The 27,380-nt window shown below is 33.0% G+C and overlaps 2 protein-coding genes across 5 annotated transcripts in view; one reads left to right on the top strand and one right to left on the bottom strand.

Moving 5' to 3' along the window:
- LOC143044850 (uncharacterized) overlaps positions 1-27,380 on the bottom strand; it is a 105,488-nt gene that overhangs the window by 16,540 nt on the left and 61,568 nt on the right. For all 3 annotated transcript variants that reach the window (XM_076217042.1, XM_076217041.1, XM_076217040.1), the window contains exons 26-28: positions 16,757-16,876; positions 14,433-14,508; positions 9,442-9,568 (exon numbers count right to left, since the gene is read on the bottom strand). In XM_076217042.1, coding sequence (XP_076073157.1) covers positions 9,442-9,568; positions 14,433-14,508; positions 16,757-16,876 — 323 coding nt within the window. The remainder of the gene's footprint in view (positions 1-9,441; positions 9,569-14,432; positions 14,509-16,756; positions 16,877-27,380) is intronic.
- On the top strand, positions 1,049-7,637 carry LOC143044852 (uncharacterized). 2 transcript variants are annotated; one of them, XM_076217043.1, is made up of 2 exons: positions 1,049-1,182; positions 2,334-7,637. In XM_076217043.1, the coding sequence occupies exon 2, from the start codon at positions 2,418-2,420 to the stop codon at positions 3,903-3,905; it is 1,488 nt and encodes a 495-aa protein (XP_076073158.1). In that variant the 5' UTR covers positions 1,049-1,182; positions 2,334-2,417; the 3' UTR covers positions 3,906-7,637. The 2 variants fall into 2 exon arrangements, with proteins under 2 accessions (XP_076073158.1, XP_076073159.1); XM_076217044.1 differs by lacking the exon at positions 1,049-1,182 and adding an exon at positions 1,212-1,229.

Below are 27,380 nucleotides of genomic sequence, written 5' to 3' on the forward strand. Positions count from 1 at the left end.
TAAGTTTGATTTTAACAAAAAATGAATCCTTGGGGTTCTTTGATGTGCTGAATCTTAACATGTACTTAGATTTTTGATTATGGGCCCAGTTTTCAAGTTGGTCCAAATTTTGGTCCAAAATAAAACTTTGTTTGATATCAACAAAAATTGAATCCTTGGGGTATTTTGATATGCTGAATGTAAACATGTATTTAGATTTTTGATTATAGGCCCAGTTTTCAAGTTGGTCCAAATTGGGGTCCAAAATTAAACTTTGTTTGATTTCAACAAAAATTGAATCCTTGGGGTTCTTTGATATGCTGAATATAAACATGTACTTAGATTTTTGATTATGGGCCCAGTTTTCAAGTTGGTCCAAATTGTGGTCCAAAATTAAACTTTGTTTGATATCAACAAAAATTTAATCCTTGGGGTATTTTGATATGCTGAATGTAAACATGTATTTAGATTTTTGATTATAGGCCCAGTTTTCAAGTTGGTCCAAATTGGGGTCCAAAATTTAACTTTGTTTGATTTCAACAAAAATTGTATCTATGGGGTTCTTTGATATATGCTTAATCTAACCATGTATTTAGATTTTTGATGTTTGGGCCCGGTTATCAAATTGGTTCACATTGAGGTCTAAAGGGTCCAAAATTGAGTGTTGTGTCCATACTTGCCCCAATGTTCAGGGTTCGAACTCTGCGGTCGTATAAAGCTGCGCCCTGTGGAGCATCTGATTTTAAATAGCACTTAGTGAAATAATTACTCTTCTAAATAGTTCAAAAAATTATGCACAAGTTTAAATCATGACTAAAATCTCTTGTTGTTGATCTTGTATTCATGCAGTTTCTCGCTATGTATTATAGGGGTGAACTCAGTAAAAAGGTTTTGCTATTGATGATTGTCCACATTCTTGTTTGTAGATCTTGTCTTTCTAATAATTTTTTTTTCAATTAAAATCGGAAAAAATAGATTACTTGAACAATGTTCTTTAAATAAAAATTTAAAGGTTCATAGATTATCAGTATATCATTTTCACGCAGATAAAATCAGCCTTTAAAATGTTTGCTAGTTACCTAGATCAGGTATAAACATGTCTCAATTAACTTCCTGGTAGGACGACATTGACGAAAAAGAGACACAAAATGAAAGTAAAAATCAAATGTTAACAGATGAAGTGGTATTGACTCAAAACAAGAGGTAAAATTAGAAAGTTATTGATTATTGAAAGTCAAATTATCATCAAGGTAACATTAAGTGTTTTAAATTGATCAATTAATTGTATTTTTTTATTAATATATCTTCACTTTAATATATACGTTTACATCAAATATATAAATATATGTATGCCACAATGCATCATACTGTATGACTATGCAACAAAATATTCTATTCATAAAAAGCAGTTTATATATTTATGTTTCAAGTGACATATAACTGCTTTATCCAAGTCATTTTGTCCCTGTTGAATTATAAATTGCCCCATTTTGCAATTATACCCCATGTCCTAATACTGCAGTAAATAATTTCTTTGGGAATATTGATAATAGCTAACAAATTATCCCTTCTTTGAATTAATTGATGTGTGAGAATTTCTTAAGAGACTCAAGAGATTTTTAAGACAAATAGAGTGTTTATATCATATCACTCTTTAAAGGCAAAGCATTTTTGTGGTTGGCCTTTCTTCATAAAAATGTAAACCTCAATCCTGCATTATGGTTATATTATTAAAGTCACATACTGTACAAAAAAAAGTGTTTGAGCACAAAACTTGTAAAAAAGGGTTAGAATTGACCTTAAAATTTCATTGTTTTTTTTTTAATTAGCCTAAAAAACTAAATATTTGACATAGAAATAGCTGTGATATTAGTATCAAAACATAATACTTCTTTCTTTTTGGCACTTCACATTAGAAAATACTAAGTTACCCCTCAACTGTTCGGATCTGTGTTTTTGTGTCTATTTTTACATTATACTCATACTTACTCCATTGAGTATTTTATATTAAAAAAAAAAATAGTAAGTAACACAGAGAGTCAATGAGTAACTTTTTTGATTATTGGTTCAAAATTATGATATTCATAGTCAGAGTTCGTATACATCATACAATAACACAAATAAAGAAAAAAAAATATTTATTAGTAAAAATGAATTTTTAAGAATTTTTAAAAGTACAGCTCTTTGTAAGAACCAGGCAGGGTGCCATATACATGTGATTTATGAGGGTTTCAGATTTTATCTATAGATGGCCTAAAATTTTTGAAGATTTATAGAAATCAAACGGAATTTAGTTATGCTGCCTTATTTGCAGATCTTGTCTTGCTGATGAAGTTTCTTATCTTCTATTACAGTTTTTAAGATATTAGAACAAAACGGAAAGATCATGTGATATCGATATCAAAAGTGATTATTAACCTTCCGACCGAGGGATCAAAATGGAGTGTGACAAACATAAGCAACCGCTCCACTTGTACTGTCCCAATCATTTAATGCCATCCTGTGATGTATGTATTTCCACTAGTCATTCAAAATGTCCTGGAATAACAAGTTTAGCCAGCGTAGTGGAGAAAACCAAAATTGAAAAATCTAAAGTGATTGTAGAGAAAGACATAAATCATTTCTTATCTATTCTTGACCAATTAGTGACCAGTAAATCAAAAAACATTAAAACAGGAGAAAATCATTGCAGAGGCGTAAAGAAATCAATTAATGAGATTAGAAAGGAAATGAACAAACATTTAGACCACCTTGAGGAGAAGTTATGTCAAGAAACTGATATCATCTGGAATCAAGAAAAATCAAAAGCAACTGATTTCATCTCAGAAATTGAAGGGAAAAGGAAAAACTTGAAGGAAGTGAAAGAACATTTACAAACAGTAACAACAAATACTTCAAAACTGCAATCTTTTCTAGGTGTACATAAGATTGAACAACAAGTACATCAATGTCAACGTTATATTGAAGATCTAGAAGATGATGAGAGGACCAAAGAAGTTGACATCAAAATGAAGCAAAATGATGAGATGGAAAACATACTAAGCAAATTAGTTTCATTGGAATCTTTAGGCGAAGTAATAGTTGATAAGACAGAAATTAACTTGAATAGAGAAACAAGTTTGAGGAGGAAAGCACAAGTAAAATCACAAGAACAATCCAACATAAACAACATGACAATGAATATTGAGACAAAGATAGAGATCAATGTGAAGAAGATTATTAGAGACATGATTTGTCTTATTGATGGTAGAGTTATAGTAGTGGAATGGGATGGTAAAGTTAACCTACTTAGTTCTGATGGCAAACTTCAGAAACAGTTACCTATACCTGGTGAAGCCTTCAGTGTGACACAGATCAATGAGGACACTATTGCCATAACTTATCCTAAAGAAACAGCCATTAAGATCTTCAATATGGAGAATGAAACGGTTACCAAAGTTATCAAATTAGAAAAAGCATGCTATGGTTTATCATTTTCAAATAATTCTCTGGTTGTAGGTTTGTATAATGTTGAAATCCGTATTATAGACTTAGAAGGAGATACTCTGAAGTCAATAAAAGTTCAGAGTGAATCATTCCTGTATAATCTTGTTTACTGTAACAAAAGAGTAATCTATAGAGACTATCAAGGTAAAGCAGTATACTGTGTTGATGAATCAGGTAAACAGATCTGGGAGTATAAACAGGATTTAATGGGACCAGAAGGACTTTGTATAGATGCTTATGGAAACATTATTGTAATAGACTTTAATTCTCAAAGAATAATAGTAATATCAAAAGATGGCCATGATAGTAAAGTACTGATAAGTGAGGAGGATGAACTGGTGAATCCAAAGTATATCTGCTTTAAACATAATGAGTCTTCAGGTTTTATTTGTGATTGGTATGGCACATACTTGGCCAAATTTAATTTGTCATGTGAATAACATATTTACTGAGATATCACATGAATATTGTTTTTCTATGTAAGTAACACATCTAAAAACAGTGGTAATATTATTATTGTGAAGAAGGACTTTGATAGTTATCATGTAGACATGTGGGAAGATCTTTGTTTTTGTTGTCTTGTTGGGTTACAGTCTTATTGATATCAGCATCACATATCCTTATACTCCTTATCAGTGATACTTGGTGTGAAGTTTGAATTAGTATTAGGTAATGTGTGTAGATACTTGTTTTTATTTTGTTGCTGGGTTACACTCTAATTTTAAAATGTCAACATCAAATATCCTTATATTCCTAACTGGTGATATTTGGTGTGAAAATTGCATGTGAGAGGAAATGTAAGCAAGTGTGAAGATGCATGTTTTTGTTTTGGAGATGGTTTTCTGTCAAATTAACGTTGACATTAAATATCCTTATATTCCTTTATATGAATATTATTTGGTGTGAAGTTCAAATTAGAGAAGTAATGCAGACATGTGTGTGTAGATGTGTGTTTTTTTAGTTGTTGGATTTATCTCTAATCACCGTTTGCATAACATCTCCTTATATTCCATAGTTGTGTTATTTGAAGTAAAGTTTTAATGTCAGTGTAAACGAACACATGTGTGTAGAAAGCTGTAGATGTATGTTTTTTGTTGTGTTGATGGGCTTCTGTCTAACTAATGTAAACATCAAATATCCTGGTAGTCTTTAGTTGAATTATTTAGTGTTTGAATATCAGACAAGAGCTGTCAAAGTGACAGTAAACTGGATTCTTTAACATTTATTTGTGTTCTGGCATTTATCAATATTACAAGGACCAAAACTCCTAATAGGTAAAATTTATGATTATCAATATCAAACTTGACTTCCATGTTATCAACATATAAACTAGATAGAAAATGACCCTCTAGCAGGACAAACTGTGTGCCCTTAATGCATAAAGTAAGAAAAAATTACTAAGTCCACCTACCTTGGATTTTGAAAATATCTAAAACTTTCAAGAACCGTAACTCCTGAACGGTAAAGTCAAAATAGTCATTATTGAACTTTACCTCCATTTTGTTGTCAGTAACAACATATTAAAATTTTAAAAGGTTTGGTTGAACGGTTCATGAGTAAATGCACGGACACGACATTTTTAAAATTTTCAAGAACCGTAACTCCAGAACGGTAAAAGTCAAAATCGTCATTATTGAACTTGACCTCCATTTTGTTGTCAGTAACAACATATTAAAATTTTAAAAAGTTTCGTTGACGTGTTCATGAGTAAATGCACGGACACGACATTTTTTAAATTTTCAAGAACCGTAACTCCTGAACAGTAAAAGTCAAAATCGTCATTATTGAACATGACCTCCATTTTGTTGTCAGTAACAACATATTTAAATTTTAAAAGGTTTGGTTGAACGGTTCATGAGTAAATGCACGGACACGACATTTTTAAAATTTTCAAGAACCGTAACTCCTGAACGGTAAAAGTCAAAATTGTCATTATTGAACTTGACCTCCATTTTGTTGTCAGTAACAACATATTAAAATTTTAAAAGGTTTGGTTGAACGCTTCATGAGTAAATGCAGGGACAACATTTGGTTGCCGCCCACCCGACCGCCCGCCGTACATCCCAAATCAATAACCGACATTTTTTACACAAAAATCCAGTTAATAAAATGTAGACAAGTGTGTAAATGTATTTTTGGTGTGTTGCTGGGCTGCTGTTCTAAGTTGTGATATTTGGTGTGAAGTATAAATGTGAGAGGAAATAAGTGTGAAGATTTATGTTTTTATTTTACAGTTGGATTACTGTCTTATTAATGTTAACAACACATATCCTTGTATTCTTTTGTTATGGTATTTGGTGTGAAGTTTGAATGTGAGAGAAAATATAGGCAAGTGTGAAGATCTTTGTTTTTAATTAACAGTTGGGTTACTGTCTTATGAATGTCAACAATACATATCCTTGTATTACTTTGTTATGGTATTTGGTGTGAAGTTTGAATGTGAGAGGAAATATAGCTATAGGCAAGTGTGAAGCTGTATGTTTTTGTTTTGTTCTTGTGTTAATGACATGTTTAATGTCAACATCATTTTTTCTTATATTCCTTAGCAGAGAATTTTGGTGTGAAATTTGAATGTTAGAGATAATGTTGACATGTGTGTAAATGTTTGTTTTTGTTGTGCTGTTGGGTTACTGTCTCTTAATGTCAACAACACATATTCTTATATTCCTTTGTAATGGTATAAAATGTGTGAAACTTAAATGTGATAGGAAATATACACAAGTGTGAAGATGTATGTTTTTGTTGTGGTGTGGGTTATTGTCTAATTTAAAATGTCAACATCAAATATCCTTATATTCCTAAGAGCTGACATTTGGTGTGAAGTTTGAATGTGAGAAGTAAAGAAGACAAATGTGTTGATGTTTGTTTTTATTGTGTGGTTAGGTTACTGTCTATTCAGTTATTTCAATATTAAATGTCCTTATATTACTTGGTGATTATATTTGGTATAAGTTTGAATGTGAGAGATACGGTTGATATGTGTTTAAATGCTTGTTTTGGTTTCTGATCATTTTGCTGTTTGCAGTTTTTCAAAGTTTCGGCAAACAAAAATCCCATAATTGGGTATTTTTTTTAATCTATTTACAGAAATAATTTTGATCATTTCATTGAGATTGGGTTTCTTTATTGCAATTTTGCACTTGTTTTTGATTCATAATCCTTTTCCTGTAATTAAAGTGCCTTCCCATTATAGTTTGATAATCCTGAGTTCCATCCCAATAACTTAAGGTTGCATTTCTGTAAATATTGACAATGCAATTTCCCATAGGAACTCCTTTTACGGCTAAAACTGTACCACTTTTACTATGAAGTTTTGAAAAAAATCTTATCCTAGAATTGAAAGTTCATATGCACCACAATTTTTTTCAAAGGTCAAAATATAGGGCTGTGCGGCATATTTTCAACGTTTATATGCCCTGAACTTCTCAGAGTTTAAACTAACACTAATTTTCTTAACTACCCCTACCTCGAATGAAAGGTTACCACAGATTTCAATGTAAACAATATGCACGTGTTTATTTACTGGTAACATTCCCAATTTCTGTCTCTGCGATATGGAACACAGAGAGCATAACTGGGAACCAGTATGTAAACAAAATTATTTTTCTATGAATATTCAATTACTCCCCAAAAGAGGCGTGTTTTGAGAAACAGCTGTATTTACAAAGTGCAACCTTAAGGGGGCTCGCGGATATAAATCATACTTTTTTGGTAATATAGGATTTCGCTATATTTTTCCATAAATGAACTTGATCATATACTTGATACAAAATTCTAATATGACGTGCTTCTTTAGCTTTGTAAACAACACTGTGATAAAATTCTCGATAAAATATACTTAGCACAGACTCAGAGATATACACATAATGGCTGTTACAATATACTACCCAGGTAAATATACATGTATTGGAACCTATTTGCAGACCTTTTGCCGATTTTATTGTTTTAAAAAATGCAATTAAAAAAAGACAAAATAACTTTTATTCTAATTCGTATGCATAATAAAAAGAAGTAATGCACAAGAGCTCGAAAGTCTTTTAATCTTTTTGGCGCATTTAAGTCATTTCAAAACATGACGTCATACAAATGAAACCGCTAAAGTTGATTGTTTTCTGTTACGTGAACCATCGGAATTCGTATGATATTGTATTAAAACTGATTTTTCAGGTTAATAGGTTTTGTTTTATTTTCTATTCTATTGCATTATTCGCATATTTACTCATTTCAGCAAGTCAGCATGGCAGCTCCTTAGTTACAAAATGTCAACTTTGGATTTGACAGAAGCTTATGAGAAAATATGTAAATTAAAAATGGCAAATGTTGGATTTGAGAATTTAAAGAACTAAAAAAAAAAAAATTCTAGCAGTTATTCACGAAATAAGCTAAGCAAGCTACATATTTATAAAAATATTTGAACTTTATCCAACAGGGATTAAAAAGAACAGCCACACACACAGCATACCCACCCTAGCTTCAGTTTTTTAATGACCGAATTTGCCCTTTTAGAATTGCTCAGGATAAAATTCGAATATCACGCCCCAGGCCATGTGTAAATTTCCAACAATCTATGGTTTCAATGAATTATTTCTTAAATGAAATATAACTAGAGGCTCTCAAGAGCCTGTGTCGCTCACCTGTTACTGTATTTACTGATGTCGGCCATTTTGGTTGGTAGGCGGGGTCAATTGACACTTTTTTAAAACAGATACCCTAGTAATGATTGTGGCCAAGTTTTGTTAAATTTGGCCCATAGTTTTAGAAAAGAAGATTTTTGTACAAGTTACAAAAATGATGAAAAGTTGTTCAATATTGACTATAAAGGACAATAACTCCTTAAGGGGTTCTCTGACAATTTCGGTCATGTTGACTTTGCTGAACATTATTGCTGTTTACAGTTCATCTCTATCTATAATAGTACTCAAGATAATAAACAAAAACTGCAAAATTTCCTTAAAATTACCAATTTCAAGGCAGCAACCAAACAACGGGTTGTAGGATTCATCTGAAAATTTGTGAGGGGATAGATCTTATTTTGATGGACATTTAAATCTGGACAGATTTGCCCTAAATGTCTTAGTTTCAAAGATATAAAGCAAAAACTGCATTTTACCACTATGTTCTAATTTTAGCCATGTCAGCCATTTTGTTTGGTAGGCGAGGTCATCGGACACATTTTTTAAACTATATATCACAATTGTGATTTTGGCTAAGTTAGTTTAAATTTGGCCCAGTAGTTTCAGAGAAGAAGATTTTTGTACAAGTTACAAAAAATGAAAAGATTGTTAAAATTGACTATAAAGGGCAATAACTACTTAAGGGGTTGACTGACAATTTTGGTCATGTTGACTTATTTGTAGGTCTTATTTTGCTGAACATTATTGCTGTTTACAGTTTATCTCTATCTATAATAGTATTCAAGATAATAACCAAAACCTGCAAAATTTCCTTAAAATTACCAATTCAGGAGCAGCTACCCAACAACAGGTTGTCCGATTCGTCTGAAAATTTCAGGGCAGATAGATCTTGACCTGATCAACAATTTGACACATCAGATTTGCTCTAAATGCTTTGGTTTTAAAGATATAAGCCAAAATATACATTTTACCCCTGTGTTCTATTTTCAGCCATGGTGGCCATCTTGGTTTGATGGCCAGGTCATCAGACACATTTTTTAAACTAGATACCCTAAGGATGATTGTGGCCAAGTTTGGTTAAATTTGGCCCTGTAGTTTCAAAGGAGAAGATTTTTGTAAAAGTTAACGGACGACGGACGCAAGTGAGCTAAAAATGGTGCAACCTTGACCGAAAACTTTAACCTGGAGTGGGATGAACGGACGGACAGAAGAATGTAGGTGGGGCATAAAAATTCCAGATCCAGCTGACCCTTGATTGTTTTGGCTATCAAGTTTATAAGGGATGGAAAATGACAGAATACATTGAGTGATGAAAAAAGCTTGAAATTAAAATTACTTATACCTCTCCAGTCTCTGAACTTAAGTTGTTCATCTTCCCAGAAGTCTTCTTCAGAAAACAATGCCTTTCTTGTGAAAATCTTCTTTGGATAAAAATCTTGAAGCATCTTGGCTGCATGGAGAATAGTCAACTGAAAATATAATAACTTCAAAAATAACACCATGTATGACTTTATAAATCTAAATAAAATGCCCTGTATAAAATTAAATATTCACTGATAGAATTTTTAAATGCAATGATTTCAGAGGATTCTACAAATCTATGCAAAACAATGTTAAAGTAATCAAAGGGAGACAATTTATGTTTCCTTCATTTTGAACTTTACTATTTGTTTAATCACATTTGTCTCCCCTTAAATAAGCAAATATGGAAATTTGACTTCACAAAGAACCCGATAATGGTTTGTGTCATTTCTAAGTTAAGTTTTTAGACAAGGTGTGTTGTCTATGGTTGTACATCTATTATTTGGAGAGTTGAGAGTTGGTGTTAAGTGTGATCTGTTATATTCAATATTTTTGGTGATTTATTATTTTATTACAAGTATTAAATATATTTAATCCTTGATAATTGTATTTTTGTTTTAAACATTACTGGTTTATAATCTCAACATGCAAACTAGATTACAAACATTTGGATGGGATTTAAAAACCAACCCCATTCATATATTGTTGTTTGGGAAAATCAATACAATATAAACTAGAGGCTCTCAAGAGCCTGTATCGCTCACCTGACTCTACTTGGGTTTTTGAAATCATATAAAAACAGATAAAATTTGGCTATAAAGTAACAACACTTGGCCACCACCTAATTAGGAAATGAATATTTATGCTATGTTTGATTTTATTCAATTTAGTGGTTCTCTAGAAGAAAACTTTTGTATGCAAATCCCATAGGGTCCTATGATAATCAAAGTCACCCAACTGGCAGCCATCTTGGATGTTGGATTGGCTACAAAGTAACAACACTTGGTCAGCACCTCATAAGGAACATTCATACTTTGTTTGGTTTCTTTCCATTCAGTGGTTCTCTAAAAAAAGTCATTTGTATGCATTTCTTATAGGGTCCTATGTTAAACTAAGTTCCCCATTGCTGCCATATTGGATGATGGATCGGCTACAAAGTAACATCACTTGGTCAGCACCTCATAAGGAACATTCATACTTTGTTTGGTTTCATTCCAATCAGTGGTTCTCTAAAAGAAGTCACTTGTATGCATTTCCCATTAGGGTCTATGTTAAACTAAGTCCCACGCTGGCAGCCATATTGGATGATGGATCGGCTACAAAGTAACATCACTTAGTCAGCACCTCATAAGGAACATTCATGCTATGTTTGATTTCATTCCATTCAGTGGTTCTCTAAAAGAAGTCATTTGTATGCATTTCCCATAGGATCCTATGTTAAACTAAGTTCCCCGCTGGTGGCCATATTGGATGATGGATCGGCTACAAAGTAAAATCACTTGGTCAGCACCTCATAAGGAACATTCATGCTATGTTTGGTTTCATTCCATTGAGTGGTTCTCTAAAAGAAGTCATTTGTATGCATTTCCCATAGGATCCTATGTTAAACTTAGTTCCCATCTGGTGGCCATATTGGATGATGGATCGGCTACAAAGTAACATCACTTGGTCAGCACCTCATAAGCAACATTCAAACTTTGTTTGGTTTTATTCCATTCAGTGGTTCTCTAAAAGAAGCTATTTGTATGCATTTCCCATAGGGTCCTATGTTAATCTAAGTCCCCAGCTGGCAGCCATCTTGCATGACGGATCAGCTACAAAGTATCAACACTTGGTCAGCATCTCATAAGGAACATACATGCCATGTTTGGTTTCATTCCATTCAGTGGTTCTCTAAAAGAAGTCATTTGTATGCATTTCCCAAAGGGTCCTATGTTAAACTAAGTCCCCTGCAGGCGGCTATCTGGGATGATGGATTGGCTACAAAGTAACAACACTTGGTCAGCATCTCATAAGGAACATTCATGCTATGTTTGGTTTCATTCTATTTGGTGGTTCTCAAAAAGAAGTCATTTGTATGCATTTCCCATAGGGTCCTAATGTTAAATAAGTCCCCCGCTGGCGGCCGTCTTGGATGATGGATAGGCTACAAAGTAACAACACGTGGTCAACACCTCATAAGGAACATTTATGCCATGTTTGGTTTCATTCCATTCAGTGGTTCTCTAGAAGAATTTCAAAATGTAAACGATGAAGACTGAGGACGGACGCAAGTGATGAGAAAAGCTCACTTGGCCCTTCAGGCCAGGTGAGCTAAAAAAAAATGTGGTATGATTGCCAATGAGACAACTCTCCACAAAAGACAGCATGAAACAGATATTAACAACTATAGGTCACTGTATGGCCTCCAACTATGAGCAAAGCCCATACCACATAGTCAGCTATAAAAGTCCATATACTTTATAGGAAAATTTTACAGCCCATACCACATAGTCAGCTATAAAAGTCCATATACTTTATAGGAAAATTTTACACCATTGATATATTTGACATTACAAAAATTTGATCCAAACCAGCAGCATATATATAAACGAGTCTAAATTGAAAACTACGTTCAAACCTATGATTGCCTTGGATAAAAACCGCAATTTTTATACGTGGGCATGTCAAACAAATTTCGTTGTAGCAGGGTCTAAAAACAGCACAAACAACATTTTCCAAAAGACCAAAAAAGTGAAAAAGTATATTTAAACAAAACGCATTTGACTAACAGGTCAAACAACTGATGTTCTTTAACCCTGCTGACTGCCTAATAAAATTGATCACAAGATGTAACAAAATAGATCTTAATATAAAAATACTAAACGGAAAAAATTAACTTGTGGCCACGATGTTATGCCACAAACATATGGTGTCAATATTTTTTTAGTACACCAGATCCGGATTTCGACAATAAATGTCTCTTCAGTGATGTTAGGGATCAAAATGGTATTTGGAAGGCCATTTAAAAAGTACCCTCATTTTTAGATAGACTCTTGAATTTTAAGAGTCAATATAGGATGAACGGATCATATAAACCGGAGGGAAAATATGATGCAAGCCCAAACGAAAAAATATAAACGAGTCTAAATTGAAAACTTCAATCAAACCAATGATTGCATATACATGTATATATATATATATATAGAAGAACCAAAAATTTGCAAAAGCAAATTTACTGATCTAACATTGTTGGGTTGATGTTTCGATGAGTTGTATATACATTATGTACACAGCCATGTATCACCATCATTGATGGCGATCCGATAGATACATCTGTTGTAGAGTTGTCACTGACTCAGACGTACTTATAAATATAATTATTTTCTGTATATCACGTTAATTTGTAGGATCCTTTACTATAGATAATTTAGCTGATCTGTAACAATAACATATTCATGCCTTATATATCATGTACTGTAGTACGCCGCTAGATTAAAACTGACGAGGAAAGGTAACACACGGCCAGCGAAAGCTCTTTTTTTGAGAGCCCAGGTGGTCGTGTGGTAAATTTTTGGTTCTTCCCTCGCCGGGATTCGAACCCATGCTACTGTGATATCGTGACACCAAATTGCCTGCACTGCAGCCGTCCCGCTAGACCACACGACCACCTGGGCTCTAAAAATAGAGCTTTCGCTGGCCGTGTGTTACCTTTCCACGTCAGTTTTAATCTAGCGGTGTACTGCAGTACATGACATATAGGGCATGAAGATGTTATATATATATATATACCTTAACAACGTCGAGTCTCTCTCTCATGTTAAATTCCAACATACAGTAAATTATGACAGGCAAACCTAGTTAACACTAGCAAAATTTCTTATTATTTTCCCTAAGGCTCAGGAGAGATTTAGCATGCAGCATCACAGTTGCTAACTATGCAACCTAATGAATAATCTTTTACATTTTCTAGTATTAAATCTTTGAAAAGTGTCACCTTACACAACAAAGGCTCAGGAGAAACTAAGCATGCAGCATCACTGTTGCTAAGTATTTATGATGCGACCTAATGAATCATTTTGTACATGTACGACCAACTATTCTTTGAAAAACATCACCTAACACAACTCATGTGAAGTGGAAATGATTGAAGATTTCGGAGGCAGATTTAGAGGGAGGCCAGGGGACCTGTGACCCCCCCCCCCCCCCTGTTTTCTGGGATAAATTTGGTTGATTATATAGGGATTCACTGAAGCATGACCGGAGCAGCTCCCTTTAAGGTAGTCAGTGGGCCCCTACTTATGAACAATTCTGGATCCATCACTGACTTTTACCAATAGTTCCATCAGAATAGAAATTAAATTTCATCAAGCAAAATGAATAGTTGCCCCTGTTGACAATGGGTTTTTTTCCTTGATTGAAATTTAATAAAACATTTTTCATGGAAAGCATCCATAAACTATAACTGGAAGTATATTTCAGAATTTTCATATGATTTCAGAGAAAGATTGCTGATAGTCAAAAATTCTGAGATATGTTTTGCAGAAATATCTCATATATCTCATAAAACTTCAAAAGATTAGGCTTTACAGTTCAGAAAAGAAGAAACTTGAAAATTCACCAATCAGAACAAATAAATGTGTCATGTGGTCAGGTTTTTCAGGCTTTTCATGGAACCAACTGCGGAGTTTTATAAAAAACCTTAATGTGCTTACAAAAATCATCCAAACAATTTTTCAGTAATCTGGAAGAAAAAATTAAAATGTGACAGCTAACAGAAGGAAAACAGACAACAGACGGACTCCAAGTAATGACATAAGCTCTAAATGGACGGCCAGATATATACAAGCAGAAAAGACATTCGACACAGATTTCTTTTTGTGTCCTTTTCGTCGTAAACTCTTCAATCATTTCGATTTCATACACATCTTTGGCTTCCAAATATTGTCTCTGAACTTTCATCATGTAGATAAATCCAGAAAAGCTCTCATTCTGAAAAAAATTATAAACTGTTTTCTTTTTTTTTTTTCATTCTTTTAACATTCATTTTACCTTAAGCTGTCTTTCCTGAAGTTTAATCTTTCTCTGAGTCATAGGATTAATTCCTGTGTTCAATTTCTTCTCTCGGCTATAAAAAGAAAATGAAATGACAAATATAGCAATAAATACTTAAATGTTGGATTTTTATTGAGGAAGTAAAATTCAAAGAAACAGCAAAACTAATTAACTGTCAATTGTCAATTTAAAAATGTTTTTGTTTCATTAAGTTTTGTTTTATTTTAGAAAAATCAATTCTTCTGAAATTGAATTTGTTATTGAAATCTTTTGACACTTCCTTGTAAATGGAATAAATGCCATAAAACACACATAACTTATCCAATGTGTACATTTACACTCTATTTTGGTGTATAGTACTTTGCACTAAGACATCTTAATATAAATATTTCAATTTCAATACTTTAAATGACATCCCTAAGTTTAACATAGGAAAAGTGAAATTCTAAATTTTTACATCATTAACAAGAATGTGTCCCAAGTACACGGATGCCACATCCACACTATCCTTTTCTATGTTCAGTGGACCGTGAAAATGGGATAAAATTTCTAATTTGGCATTAAAATTTGAAAGATCATATCATAGGGAACACATTTATTAATTTTCAAGATGATTGGACTCCAACTTCATCAAAAACTGCACTGACCAAACACTTTAACCTAAAGCGGGACAGACAGACAAACGAACGAATGGATGGACGGACGCACAGACCAGAAAACATATAACCAAAAATGGGGCATAAAATTAAATCAAAGAATGTTTAACGAATATAATTTTCCATCATATTTCATATACACTTACGGAAATATTCAAATTCTGATTAAATTGCATGCAACCTCGAACAGTTAGCATACATATTCAAGATAATAACCAAAAACGGCAAAATTTCCTTAAAATTACCAATTCATGGGCAGCAACTCAACAAAGGGTACTCTGATTCATCTCAAATTTCAGGGCAGATAAATCTTGACCTAATAAACAATTTTACCCCATGTTAGATTAATTTTCCTCTAAATGCTTTGGTTTCAGAGATTGTGGCCAAGTTTGGTTTAATTTGGCAAAGCAGTTTCAGAGGAGAAGATTTTTGTAAAAGTTAACGATGATGGACGACGATGGACAATGATGGATGACGGACAAGGGACGAAAAGTATATAGCTCATTTGGCCCATAGTTTTAGAAAAGAAGATTTTTGTACAAGTTACAAAATTGACGAAAAGTTGTTCAATATTGACTATAAAGGACAATAACTCCTTAAGGGGTTCTCTGACAATTTCGGTCATGTTGACTTTGCTGAACATTATTGCTGTTTACAGTTTATCTCTATCTATAAATAGTATTCAAGATAATTACCAAAAACTGCAAAATTTCCTTAAAATTACCAATTTTAGGGCAGCAACCCAAAACGGGTTGTCCGATTCGTCTGAAAATTTCAGGGCAGATAGATCTTGACCTGATAAACAATTTTACCCCCATGTCAGATTTGCTCTAAATGCTTTGGTTTCAAAGATATAAGCCAAAATATACATTTTACCCCTGTGTTCTATTTTTAGCCATGGTGGCCATCTTGGTTTGATGTCCAGGTCATCGGACACATTTTTTAAACTGATACCCCAAGGATGATTGTGGCCAAGTTTTGTTAAATTTGGCACAATAGTTTCAGAGGAGAAGATTTTTGTAAAAGTTTACGGACGCCGGACGCAGGACGCCGGACGACGGACGCCAAGTGATGAGAAAAGCTCACTTGACCTTTCAGGTCAGGTGAGCTAATAAATAGCTGACAGATGATTCCCCCACTTATCATATAAAGTTATAAAGGGACATAACTGAAGATTGGTAAAAACTATGGTACCCAAATTTGTACTTGTGGAAATAAGTATTGTGTATAAGTTTCATATCATTCGGTTTAGGCAAACTTAATTTACAGAACCAAAACAATGAATTCAGCATTTTTCCATTTTTAAAGGGACATAACTTTAGAACAATAAAAGGGACACCACAAAAGTTCAAACTGGATCTGTGTTGTTGTGGTAATTAGCAATGTACATAATTTTTATAACATTTGGCTGAGGCAAAACTAAAGTAAGAGAACCAAGACAAACAGACAACAGACAGATAAGGGTAAAAACATAATGCCCCTCCACTATTGTGGGGACATAAAAATGTTCAAAACACATCAATTTTTAATGTGATCTAGTAAAACTTATGGAATTATGTTTTTGAAAGGTTATCTTTTATATTTGTTTCTATATGATAAAGATAAAATCGAGAACTAGGAACATAATATTGACCTCACCATACTGACTTCTGAATGTATACATACTTTTGAACCTGGACAGCTAAATCTTTATGATAGTTGCTGGTTTCTACATATAACTTGCTGTAAACTCCAACTGTATCTATCTGGGCTGAGAAAGGCTTGAAGCACTTTACAACGAATGAACTGAAATAAAGTAACAATTTTTGTTAAAAACCAAAGTATTATAACTGAATTGTCTCCCTTTCTACAATTAAAAAATTAACCTTATATACCTCATGGGTTATTTCTAATTTGTGGTTTTTTAGGAGAGTGAGAAGTAAAAGGTAGGGTTACAAGAGATTTACTTAATAATAGAGTCATGATTCATAGATTCCAAAGGATTGATAACTGGAAAAGTACTAACTTATAAGCTGACTATGCTGTATGAGCTTTGCTCATTGACATTGTTAAAGGCCGTACGGCGACCTATAGTTGTTATTTTTTGTGTCATTTTGGTCTCTTGGCAATCATACCACATTTTCTATGGAAAAACCCCCAATTATTTTAGAGATCATGGGACATACAGTTATCTATGGAACGCTACATTTCATGCTATTTCTGATTAAATTAATGTTTTGTGTACAATAAAAATGTTTTTGAATACATTTCATATCCTAGTTTATCAGGTGCAATATTTACTCCCAACACAGATCATAAACGTATTGGTTATGTACAAAAACAGTTAAAAGTACATCATATATCAATATGAATAGAAAGAGATATGGGGTATACCTCAATCAGACAGCAACCCAATGTAAAGAAAACAATGAGATTTTGATTGGCTGTAAAATGTCCAGTATGAAGTTTATTCAAAACAGGAACATGTTTATGTGATATGAATTTGAACTCTGATTTGTACTAGACCAACACACAAAGACAGATTTTTAATGTGCTCATTCACACAGTAACAGTGTACAGGAAGATATTTTGTCCCCCTACACAGGCACATTTTTTTTCACACCAAGCTGACTGGTTATTGTTCTTACTCCTGACGTAGGGTTTATATCTGTTCTATACATGCTCCGAAATACTGCACTTAATATGAATTAATTTATATTGAGTGTAGTGTTATGAAGTATTGAAAGGAACGGATATGATCTCTGCATTGGAGATTGCCTGAATACTGAGCATGCTTAGTACAGTCGGAAACCCGGTTGAAATAGAACAAAAGAATCAAAGATCTTTGTTAGAGAAGGCGATAAATGTGTACTGTAATGTTTACTATACTGTGACAAAAAATTTAAAAGTTAATAGAAACAAACAAAATTACAAATTTCTTCTCAATTACGAGGTGTTTTATTTTAAAAACACCGTTTGCCTACGTTTTCAATAGTTTAGCAGAACAATTAAATATCCAGTCGACTATATGGGTATCTTTCAAGTTGGATGTAGAAAATGCATAACCTCCGATTTAAAAAAAAAATTACCACGGACGGAAAACATATCAATCTATTAGTTCAGTAATTTTCGTGTCTCACTCACTGCCATTCAATTGTGTGACTCAAGAAAAAATTCCAAAAAATGGGTAACAATAGTATTGAAAAGAGAAAATCAAATGCACCTTTTTATGTTAGGGCGTGTTTGAGTTTAATATTTTGTCTTGATATCGTACAAAGCAAGAATATTTCATACATTGTCTCGCTTCAGATTCTATCATTTTTATATATCAAAGCTACAAGTTGACTTTATAACATAAAAAAAATCACAGTACTAAAAGATGAAATATATGGGTCAAGTGAAATACCTATCTAATGAATCACAAAAACAGAGTAGGTGTGTTCGAATAGCTATTTTTTTACTGAAAGTACTTTACGACAGTCTTTCAAGTTGGATGATGAAAATGCATATCTTTGAAAAATTATAACTTTTTGTGTGTGATAACTAGGATTTATAGTCTTCAATCACTAAAAAAAATCTAGTCTGCCCTTCCACGAAATATTTAATAAGAATTTTTTTAAATGTTTATGAATTTTCGAAAATTCCACCTGACAACCAATCAGACAATAGTTTTAAGTTGAATCAATGCAGATAAGATGAACCATTAACTGATGCTCATTAGCTAGTTGATACATTTGTCTTTTAAAATACAACTGACATAAGATTCATAACGGTGCAATATGTGGATAAATTTATCGGTTTCCAAGAGCAAAATTGGTAGCGCGTCATCCCTACAATGGCTTTCATTTCTACGATTGTGTAAATGAACTGGCGTAATGGGGAGATAATTTTGACAAAGTAGAATCCTGACTGAGTAGAGATGCATCAAAAGATAATTTTTAAATCTCATGCTTGACTGAGGAGGTGATCAACCTCCACAATCTCTAACACTAAGCTGCAAGCAGGGTACCACAAGACCATGAAAACCATTCTAGACATCAAAAAATCTTCAACAATGGACTGAAACTGAATCCTATTAAGTCTAGAAAAATTGTGAACACACCAGACAATCAAAGATCTGTCATCAACACAAAATTCCCTAAATGACAAAAACATTAAGATAAAACTACTGACAATGTTCCTGGCTTGGGACAGGCACATAAAACTATTTGTTTCAATTCATATGCTTTTAATTTTTAATTACTGTAAATTCAGAAATTACTGCATCAATTCTATTATTGCAATTTTTGATTTTAGTATATTTGAACAAAAATGTGAGATTAATTTCAGGTAGATCTTCATACAGATATATATGTACTAGATATCAGAATGTGAGTTCTTATCATTTTGATACTCAAAAGTATAAGTAAAACCCTGCCATGAATTTCTGAATTTACAGTATTAAATTCTAACAAGAAGCTGTCACAACGACAGCAAACCGGATTTATTAACATTTATTTGTGTCCTGGCAATATCACAAGAACCATAACTGATGAATGCTGAAAGTGAAAATCGTCAATATCAAATTTGACCTCCATTTTGTAGTCAGTATCAACATATTAAAATTGGAAAAGCTTAGATTGAATGGTTCATTAGTAAATGCAACAACGTGAATGGAAACACCATTTTACGATCTTTCAAGAACCATAACTCCTGAACGGTAAAAGTCAAAATCGTCATTATTGAACTTGACCTCTATTTTGTCATCAGTAACAACATATAAAAATTTCCAAAGCTTTGGTTGAATGGTTTATGAGAAAATGCACGGACACGACTGGAAACACCATTTTTTAATCTTTCAAGAACCATAACTCCTGAACGGTAATAGTCAAAATCGTCATTATTGAACTTGACCTCCATTTTGTCATCAGTAACAATATGTTAAAATTTGGGAAGCTTTGGTAGAACAGTTCATGTGTAAATGCACAGACACGACTGGAAACTCCATTTTTCAATCTTTCAAGAACCATAACTCCTGAACCGTAAAAGTCAAAATCGTCATTATTGAACTTGACCTCCATTTTGTCATCAGTAACAACATATTAAAATTTGGGAAGCTTTGGTAGAACAGTTCATGCGTAAATGCACGGACACAACTGGAAACGCCATTTTTCAATCTTTCAAGAACCATAACTCCTGAACGGTAAAAGTCAAAATCGCCATTATTGAACTTGACCTTCATTTTGTCATCAGTAACAACATATTAAAATTTTAAAAGCTTTGGTTGAACGGTTCATGATATAATGCACGGACAACATTTAATTGCCGCCCGCCCGCCCACTCGACAGCCCGCCTGCCCGCCGTACATCCCCAAATCAATAACCGACATTTTTGTCACAAAAAACTGGTTAAAAATCTAATTTTCTTTAATTTAACAAGATCCAGCAAAGAGTATGTAACTGTAGATTCATTTATTTTCGTGGGTATCAATTTTCGTGGTTTGAGGAAAACTTACATGTTCGTGGATACTTAATTTCGTGGTTTTGCTGAAACATGCATACAAGCCTATGGAAAATTTGGTATTGGTTGAACACTTAATTTCGTTGTTCACCTGCATGTTGCCACGAAATCCACGAAAATTGGTATCCAATGAATAATAATGAATCCACAGTAAATCAAATGTACTTTTACATACATATTCTTGTAAAGTCATGTTGAAAGATGAAAGTAAAAATCCCTCACAATGCCTTCATGTTTTATGTCATTCAACATCAAAAGGAAATGCTATATTCTGTCATTCGACATAACAATATAGATAAAACATAAGATATACATTTATATGTATACATATTTTCTTATGATTACAACACTGACATAGTCAAAAGATAGGATAAAGAGGAGATGGTCTCATAAAATTTAGAGGTTGTTGAAAGGGGCTATTGAGAAAAGTGTCATAAAGAAATTGTCCTCATCAATAAAAAAAATTCTGAGTCAACCATCTGAACATTTTGTGGAATGTGGTGATTAACAAAAGAATACGAAAATTAAAGATACAAAAAAGAAGATGTGGTATGATTGCCTATGAGACAACTATCCACAAAAGACCAAAATGACACAGACATTAACAACTATAGGTCACCCTACGGCCTTCAACAATGAGCAAAGCCCATACCGCATAGTCATCTATAATAGACCCCGATAAGACAATGTAAAACAATTCAAACAAGAAAACTAACGGCCTTATTTATGTAAAAAAATTAAAGTTTTAGGAAGCTCCAGTTTCCTTTGTATATGTCGATTCAAATTTCCTTTTTATTTGTCAACACTTTGATAAAATTGAGAATGGAAATGGGGAATGTGTCAAAGAGACAACAACCCTACCATAGAACAAACAACAGCAGAAGGTATCAAGGTGTTTTAGAAAATTTGAATATGTACATATAAAAAAACATCTTAATTTAATTAAACAGTACAATTTAATCCAGAAATATTGATGGTAAATATATACATTTCTCTTATTGAAAAAAACATATGCTACAATGTAAAATCTTCAATTCAATTTATCCCCTTATATCTCGGGAAAAATGTATAATCCTCTTATAACTAAATATTAACTTCATTCTAGAACCAAATTCATACTCATATGTGTTAATGTCCCCAATTAAACCCCTCCCTAGTGGACAAATAACCCTGAGAAAAAATCTTTTAGATAATATGTACTTTTTTAAGAGGATCAGTGGAAGCTACAGATAAAATCACTAACACACTTGTATCACTTCTGTTCTACAAAATTACTTAATCTTATCAGGCAAAATATTCTCTCTGATGTTTTTTCTGATACTCGAAAAATACTAAATCTTATTTTCATTTGAGAAAAAGATTTTTGTGTAAAAATCTCCAATAAAATGCACAAAGAATATGGAGAAATAATTAGCATTTTCATTAGGCCATAAAAAAACAGAAATATGTGTATCAGTTTTACGAGGATAAGTCATATTTCTGTTATCATTTGTATCCCCTTTTGTTGAGGCTCTTAATGGAGTACACATTTCTATTTTGTTTATTAAACAAGTTTTGTGTGGTGAACCTACACCTGGAGTGGAGATCCTGTGGTAGGATAAAATGCAAGTGGAAGCCTAAAGGTTCACTATTTTGTCACACAAATCACATAACGACATGTTTTGTTCTTCAATGTTTCATTTCAAAATAATACCAGACCAGCCAACTTTAGGGGATATATTGCACAACCAGATTTTTAAGGGTTCTGTGTGGACTATTTTTTACTCTTAAAATAGTCTCATATTATTCTCTTCTTTTTAATATTGGTACATTGATGATGTCAGCTGACATGCCTTTTATTTGAATGATTCTTAAACTTATCAATTGGCAAAATAACTTATGAATAGAGAAAAATGGCATTACAAAATTAAGGATACAAGTGAAGACACCCCTTTTCCCCCTCCAAAGGCCTTCTTACCTTGCATCTGTTTTTTTGTTGTATTACATTGTATTAAATATTATGAGAGTTTCAAACAAATCATACATTGTCATTTGAAGAAAAAAAAATCAATAAAACTAAGGGGAATAACTCTATAACAATTATAATATGTTAAAACCATCAATGCTTGGGACTGACAAACAATCCCAAGGACATAATTTGCATTAATACATCCCTCCTCTCAGAGGCCCTGTTATTAATACCAACAGAAGAGACTTGCATATTTCTGTACCATATGCATTGTTATTCTATACATTGCACATTTCTTTTGTTCTCTATAACTATGTAATTGTAGTTTTATGAGAAATAAAGTATATATATATTCGTTTTCAATAAAAATCCTAGTAAACTACATGAAGTTAATATATGTATTAATTATCATAGTAAATTCTGGCTTAGAAGGGCGAAAGATACCAGAGGAACAGTCAAACTCATAAATCAAAAATAAACTGACAACACCATGGCTAAAAATGAAAAAGACAAACAGCCAAATAATAGTAATTAACAACAAACAACAAAAAGAAAATTAAAAGACTGAGCAACACGAACCCCACCAAAACTGGGGGTGATCTGAGGTGCTTTGGAAGGGTAAGTAGATCTTGCTTCACATGTGGAACCTGTGCATCCAATCAAAATTTCAAATAATCAAACTAAGTATAAAAGGTGTTTTGTATATATCCAAAAGGACAAGGTTCACTATGGCACAATATGGCATTAAGTATCAACTTTATCATAAAACTCCACATCTTTGATAGCCAAGGGTTATGATCCACTCCCGCTCTGTGAAGAGAGCAGGAGTGGATCGTAATTACCCTTGGCTAGCAAAGATGAAAACTCCAAAAAGGTCACAATTTTGTTGGTAAATTGGTCTATAGATCTCAAAAGCCTATATAATGCCATTTAAATCAGTTCTTTTTATAAAATTACATTATATTCTCCAAAGATTTAGCCCATTTTGTAAATTTTGCCAAAATATGATGATTTTGCTCAATTGTCAGACCTAAAAGCCTTGGCTGCCACCTACGATCCAAAATATGTTGTATCCAAAAGATACCAATGCAGTGGCGGATCCAGAAATAAATGATTGCCAATGAGACAATTCAAATTCAGTGGTGGATCCAGATTTATTCACACGGCCAGGCCCACTGACTGAACTAAGAGAGCCTGAGCCTGTAATGCTTGATGCTTCAACCCGCAATTCCCAATGCAATTTTGATACAGTATTCATTAATATAAACACTATTTGGACCATGGATGGCAGCCAAGGTTAATAGACCACTTTCGAGTTCATCCGTCACCGGCAAAAACTCGTCAATTATGCACGCCTTTATGACGTCATTTACCAGATAGAGGGGGTCGCCTGTATCCCTGCACTATTTACGTTCATCAAGCGTCTTAGTGATCGTCTTTGTGCAGGATAAACTAGAAATAATGGTTGCTCTGTAGGTACTTACTGACAATTCCCTAATGACAGCAGTGTTGATTGTCAATTTTGAAAATTCAATTTGCCGAATAATTCGTATAATATAGAATTATAGTTTTCCAACCACTCGCTCAACATTGGAAGGGAAGTGACGACGCCCCAAAACGCACAAATGACGGTGATAAAAGCGTGTATAATTGACGAGTTTTTTCCGGTGACGGATGAACTCGAAAGTGGTCTATTATGCCAAAATCAATTGAAATTATGGTAAAAATTAAAACTAGAGACTCTTTGTGTGGCTAAAATATAAATGGAGCTAAATGTTGAACTTATTGTTCTATGTTTATTTTCCAGGAAATGTAGAAAAAGAAAAGATGAATAAAATGGACAATGGTAAAACACAACTTTTCTTTTGTTCACCAGATCATACATCCCTCTGGTTTTTTATATAATGTCTAAATTTTTAATAATATACATCCATGACAAATACATTGCACAATCCACAAAGCGCTAAGTCTCTCCATATAAAATGCATTAAATTGACCATAAAAACATGTCGAATGGTACGAAAACATATTTCAATTAAATAAATGTCTATAGAGGACCAGGAAAAAACTTTTAATTCACCATTTAGAGCAACTTCACGGAAAACTAAGTCCCTTTATTGGGAATATCTCTCATATACAAGCTAAAGAATAATTGAGTTTGATGCTGTTTACCCACGGGGAAACCACGCAGAAAATTCATTTCCAGCATTCCTACAGTTCAGACAGAATTTAATTAAGTTTAAAGCAGAAAGGAGTATTATTGAACAAATATGTATACATCATTCCATTTAAAAGGATTGGACTGAGCTTAGTTGTAAATTATGGAATAAGTTTTAATATTGTCATACGATCATGGTTCTTCCATGTCCAGTCTATATCATCTAAATGCACGCATTCTAGAATATCAGATTGGTTTGATGCTTCATAGCCTACTCAGACATTCTGAAAACCAGCATAAGCAATTCTACCACAAAGCCTTTTGAAATTGCAGGACATAATTTGGTGTCTAGAATGGCAAATAACAAAATATAACTATTTTGATCTTCAACCTCTCATTCAACTTGTGATGTCATCAACCTCTCTTGGAAGGAAATAATGTATGTCTTGTTGTAAGAAGATTCCACAAGCTATATAGTCATATTGAGTTGACTTTAACCTTTTGACCTTGAAAATCAATACAAGTTTAATTTAAGTATGTACCAAGTTGTCAAGATTTAACCTTCACCCTAGACAACAGAGATATCTTTTAACCTTGAAAAATAATTGTGTCTAATACTCTTTTCATACAAGTTTAAGGTAAGACTGTATTAAGTTATCAAGGTTTGACCTTAACCCTTGTCATCAGAGATATATTTGACCTTGATAAACAATAGGTGAAACTCCCTCTGTTCATACAAATTTGCCAAAGCAGTGTAGTCTGCAATTTTTTAACAATGCTTTGATTCAGAGTCCTGTGACCTTGACCTTTTACATCTGACATGGATAATAAAAGTACCACAGAACTCTCTTTAATTTGATTTATATAAATCAAGTCTCATTAACTTGCTCAACCAGTTAAGTCTGTATCAAACTGACAACATTTGGAGCAATACCCTGGATCTCAGCTGCACCCTGTTCACTTAATCTTGAAATGTATTATGTATACCAAGTTTGATTGGGTTCCATAAATTTTCTTAAATGCAATGCATTAACAAGGTATTGTCCTAGATTTCTTAAATTACACATGAACAATCCACTGACTACCCCCCCCCCCCCCTTTTCCTTTTTTCACACACACACACACCCCCAAGGACAACCAGTGCCAATAGTATCACCTTTCTGCAATTTGTTCAATAAGGTCAACAAAAATAAATTATCATTGTACTTGAGTGTGGTTTTGGAATTTGTGTCAGATGTTAAGAATCCTTGGCCTTTTCCCATACGATACACAGTAAAATTGTTACCCCATAACACCCATTTATCTTTGCATATTAGACTAAATTAAAAGGTAATTTACCAAAATTTAAGCAGGTTCTTAATTTCTTTTCTTTTGATTTGAGACCAAAATGCAAATATAAGGTAAAAGTCAGAGTCAGCCTTTTCAAAAATCAAATATCTCGAAAAGAATAATTTTAGCTTATTTTGTTCCTTAACTAATGCTCTTTCAACTTATAGTATCAATTTTAAATTATTGATTTTTTTTTATTTCATCTAAGTACATCCTTAACTGCTTAGGTCTATCTGAACTTCAAGTACGAAGCTGACGTATCCTATACCTAGTTAGTCATATTTAGATTGATTATATGTAGATATTATTCAAAGAGGTAAACAATATATGTCATCATTTTTCAGACCTCACAAATGAGACAAAATTTATATGATAAGTCGCTAATGAAAATCTTTTTTCTCTGAAATATATAGGTTATTATATCAATAAATGTCTAGATGTTAGACGAAACGTTAATTAGTAAACAGCTACAATAGTAATGGTAACTCGTTTTATGATTATGGTCCTGACTTGAATACAGCTTACCTGATATATACAAATATATGAACAGTTTTTATTCTTTCATTGTGAAAATGTGTTTATAAATCATATTGTAATGCCTGATAATAAGCCCATCAAACACCCTTATTGGAACAAAAGAATATTAATAATTTTTAATATTAGTTAATTCATATATATGTTTTGGAGTTAAGTGTGGTGTCCATGTCCGCTAAACTAGTACACAATTTTATCTAGGGGCCAGCTGAGGACCCCTTTTGGGTGTGGGATTTTCCTGCTGCGCTGACTACCCATTGGTAGCCTTCTCTGTTGTCTGCTTTTTGGTCAGATTGTTTTCTCTTTGACATATTCCCCATTTCCATTCTCAATTTTATCTAATGTATCAAACATTGTATGACATCTAGATGCAGGTCAGTGAACCGTTAATTATAAGTCAATGTGATCTTCTGTGTGGTGAAGCTGTAAGATTCTCATTTATATTGAATTATAACACTTTGTTATATGAAAATGTCAATGTGAACCTTTTTTATAAATCAATGTGGTCTACTTCAAGAGTGAAGCTGTCAGAACCTCCAATAGTATATATTAAAACTATGCTACATGAAGATATGAACATCTTTTATGGGTCAATGTGGCCTACTTCAACAGCTGTCAAACACTCCAAAAGTGTAGATGAAATATGAACCTTTTTTATAGGTCAATGCGACCGATTTTAAGGAGAAGATGTCAAACTCTCCTATATTGAACATAGGTAATAATGCTAACACCATGTTAAATGAGAATGTCGACCTTTATCATAAGTCAATGCGACCTATTTTAAGAAGCTGTCATTCTCCTATATTATATGCTAACACTATGTTACATGAGAATGTCCAACT

This window comes from Mytilus galloprovincialis, chromosome 9 (genome assembly GCF_965363235.1).
Source record: "Mytilus galloprovincialis chromosome 9, xbMytGall1.hap1.1, whole genome shotgun sequence".
NCBI classification, from domain to species: Eukaryota; Metazoa; Mollusca; class Bivalvia; order Mytilida; family Mytilidae; genus Mytilus; species Mytilus galloprovincialis.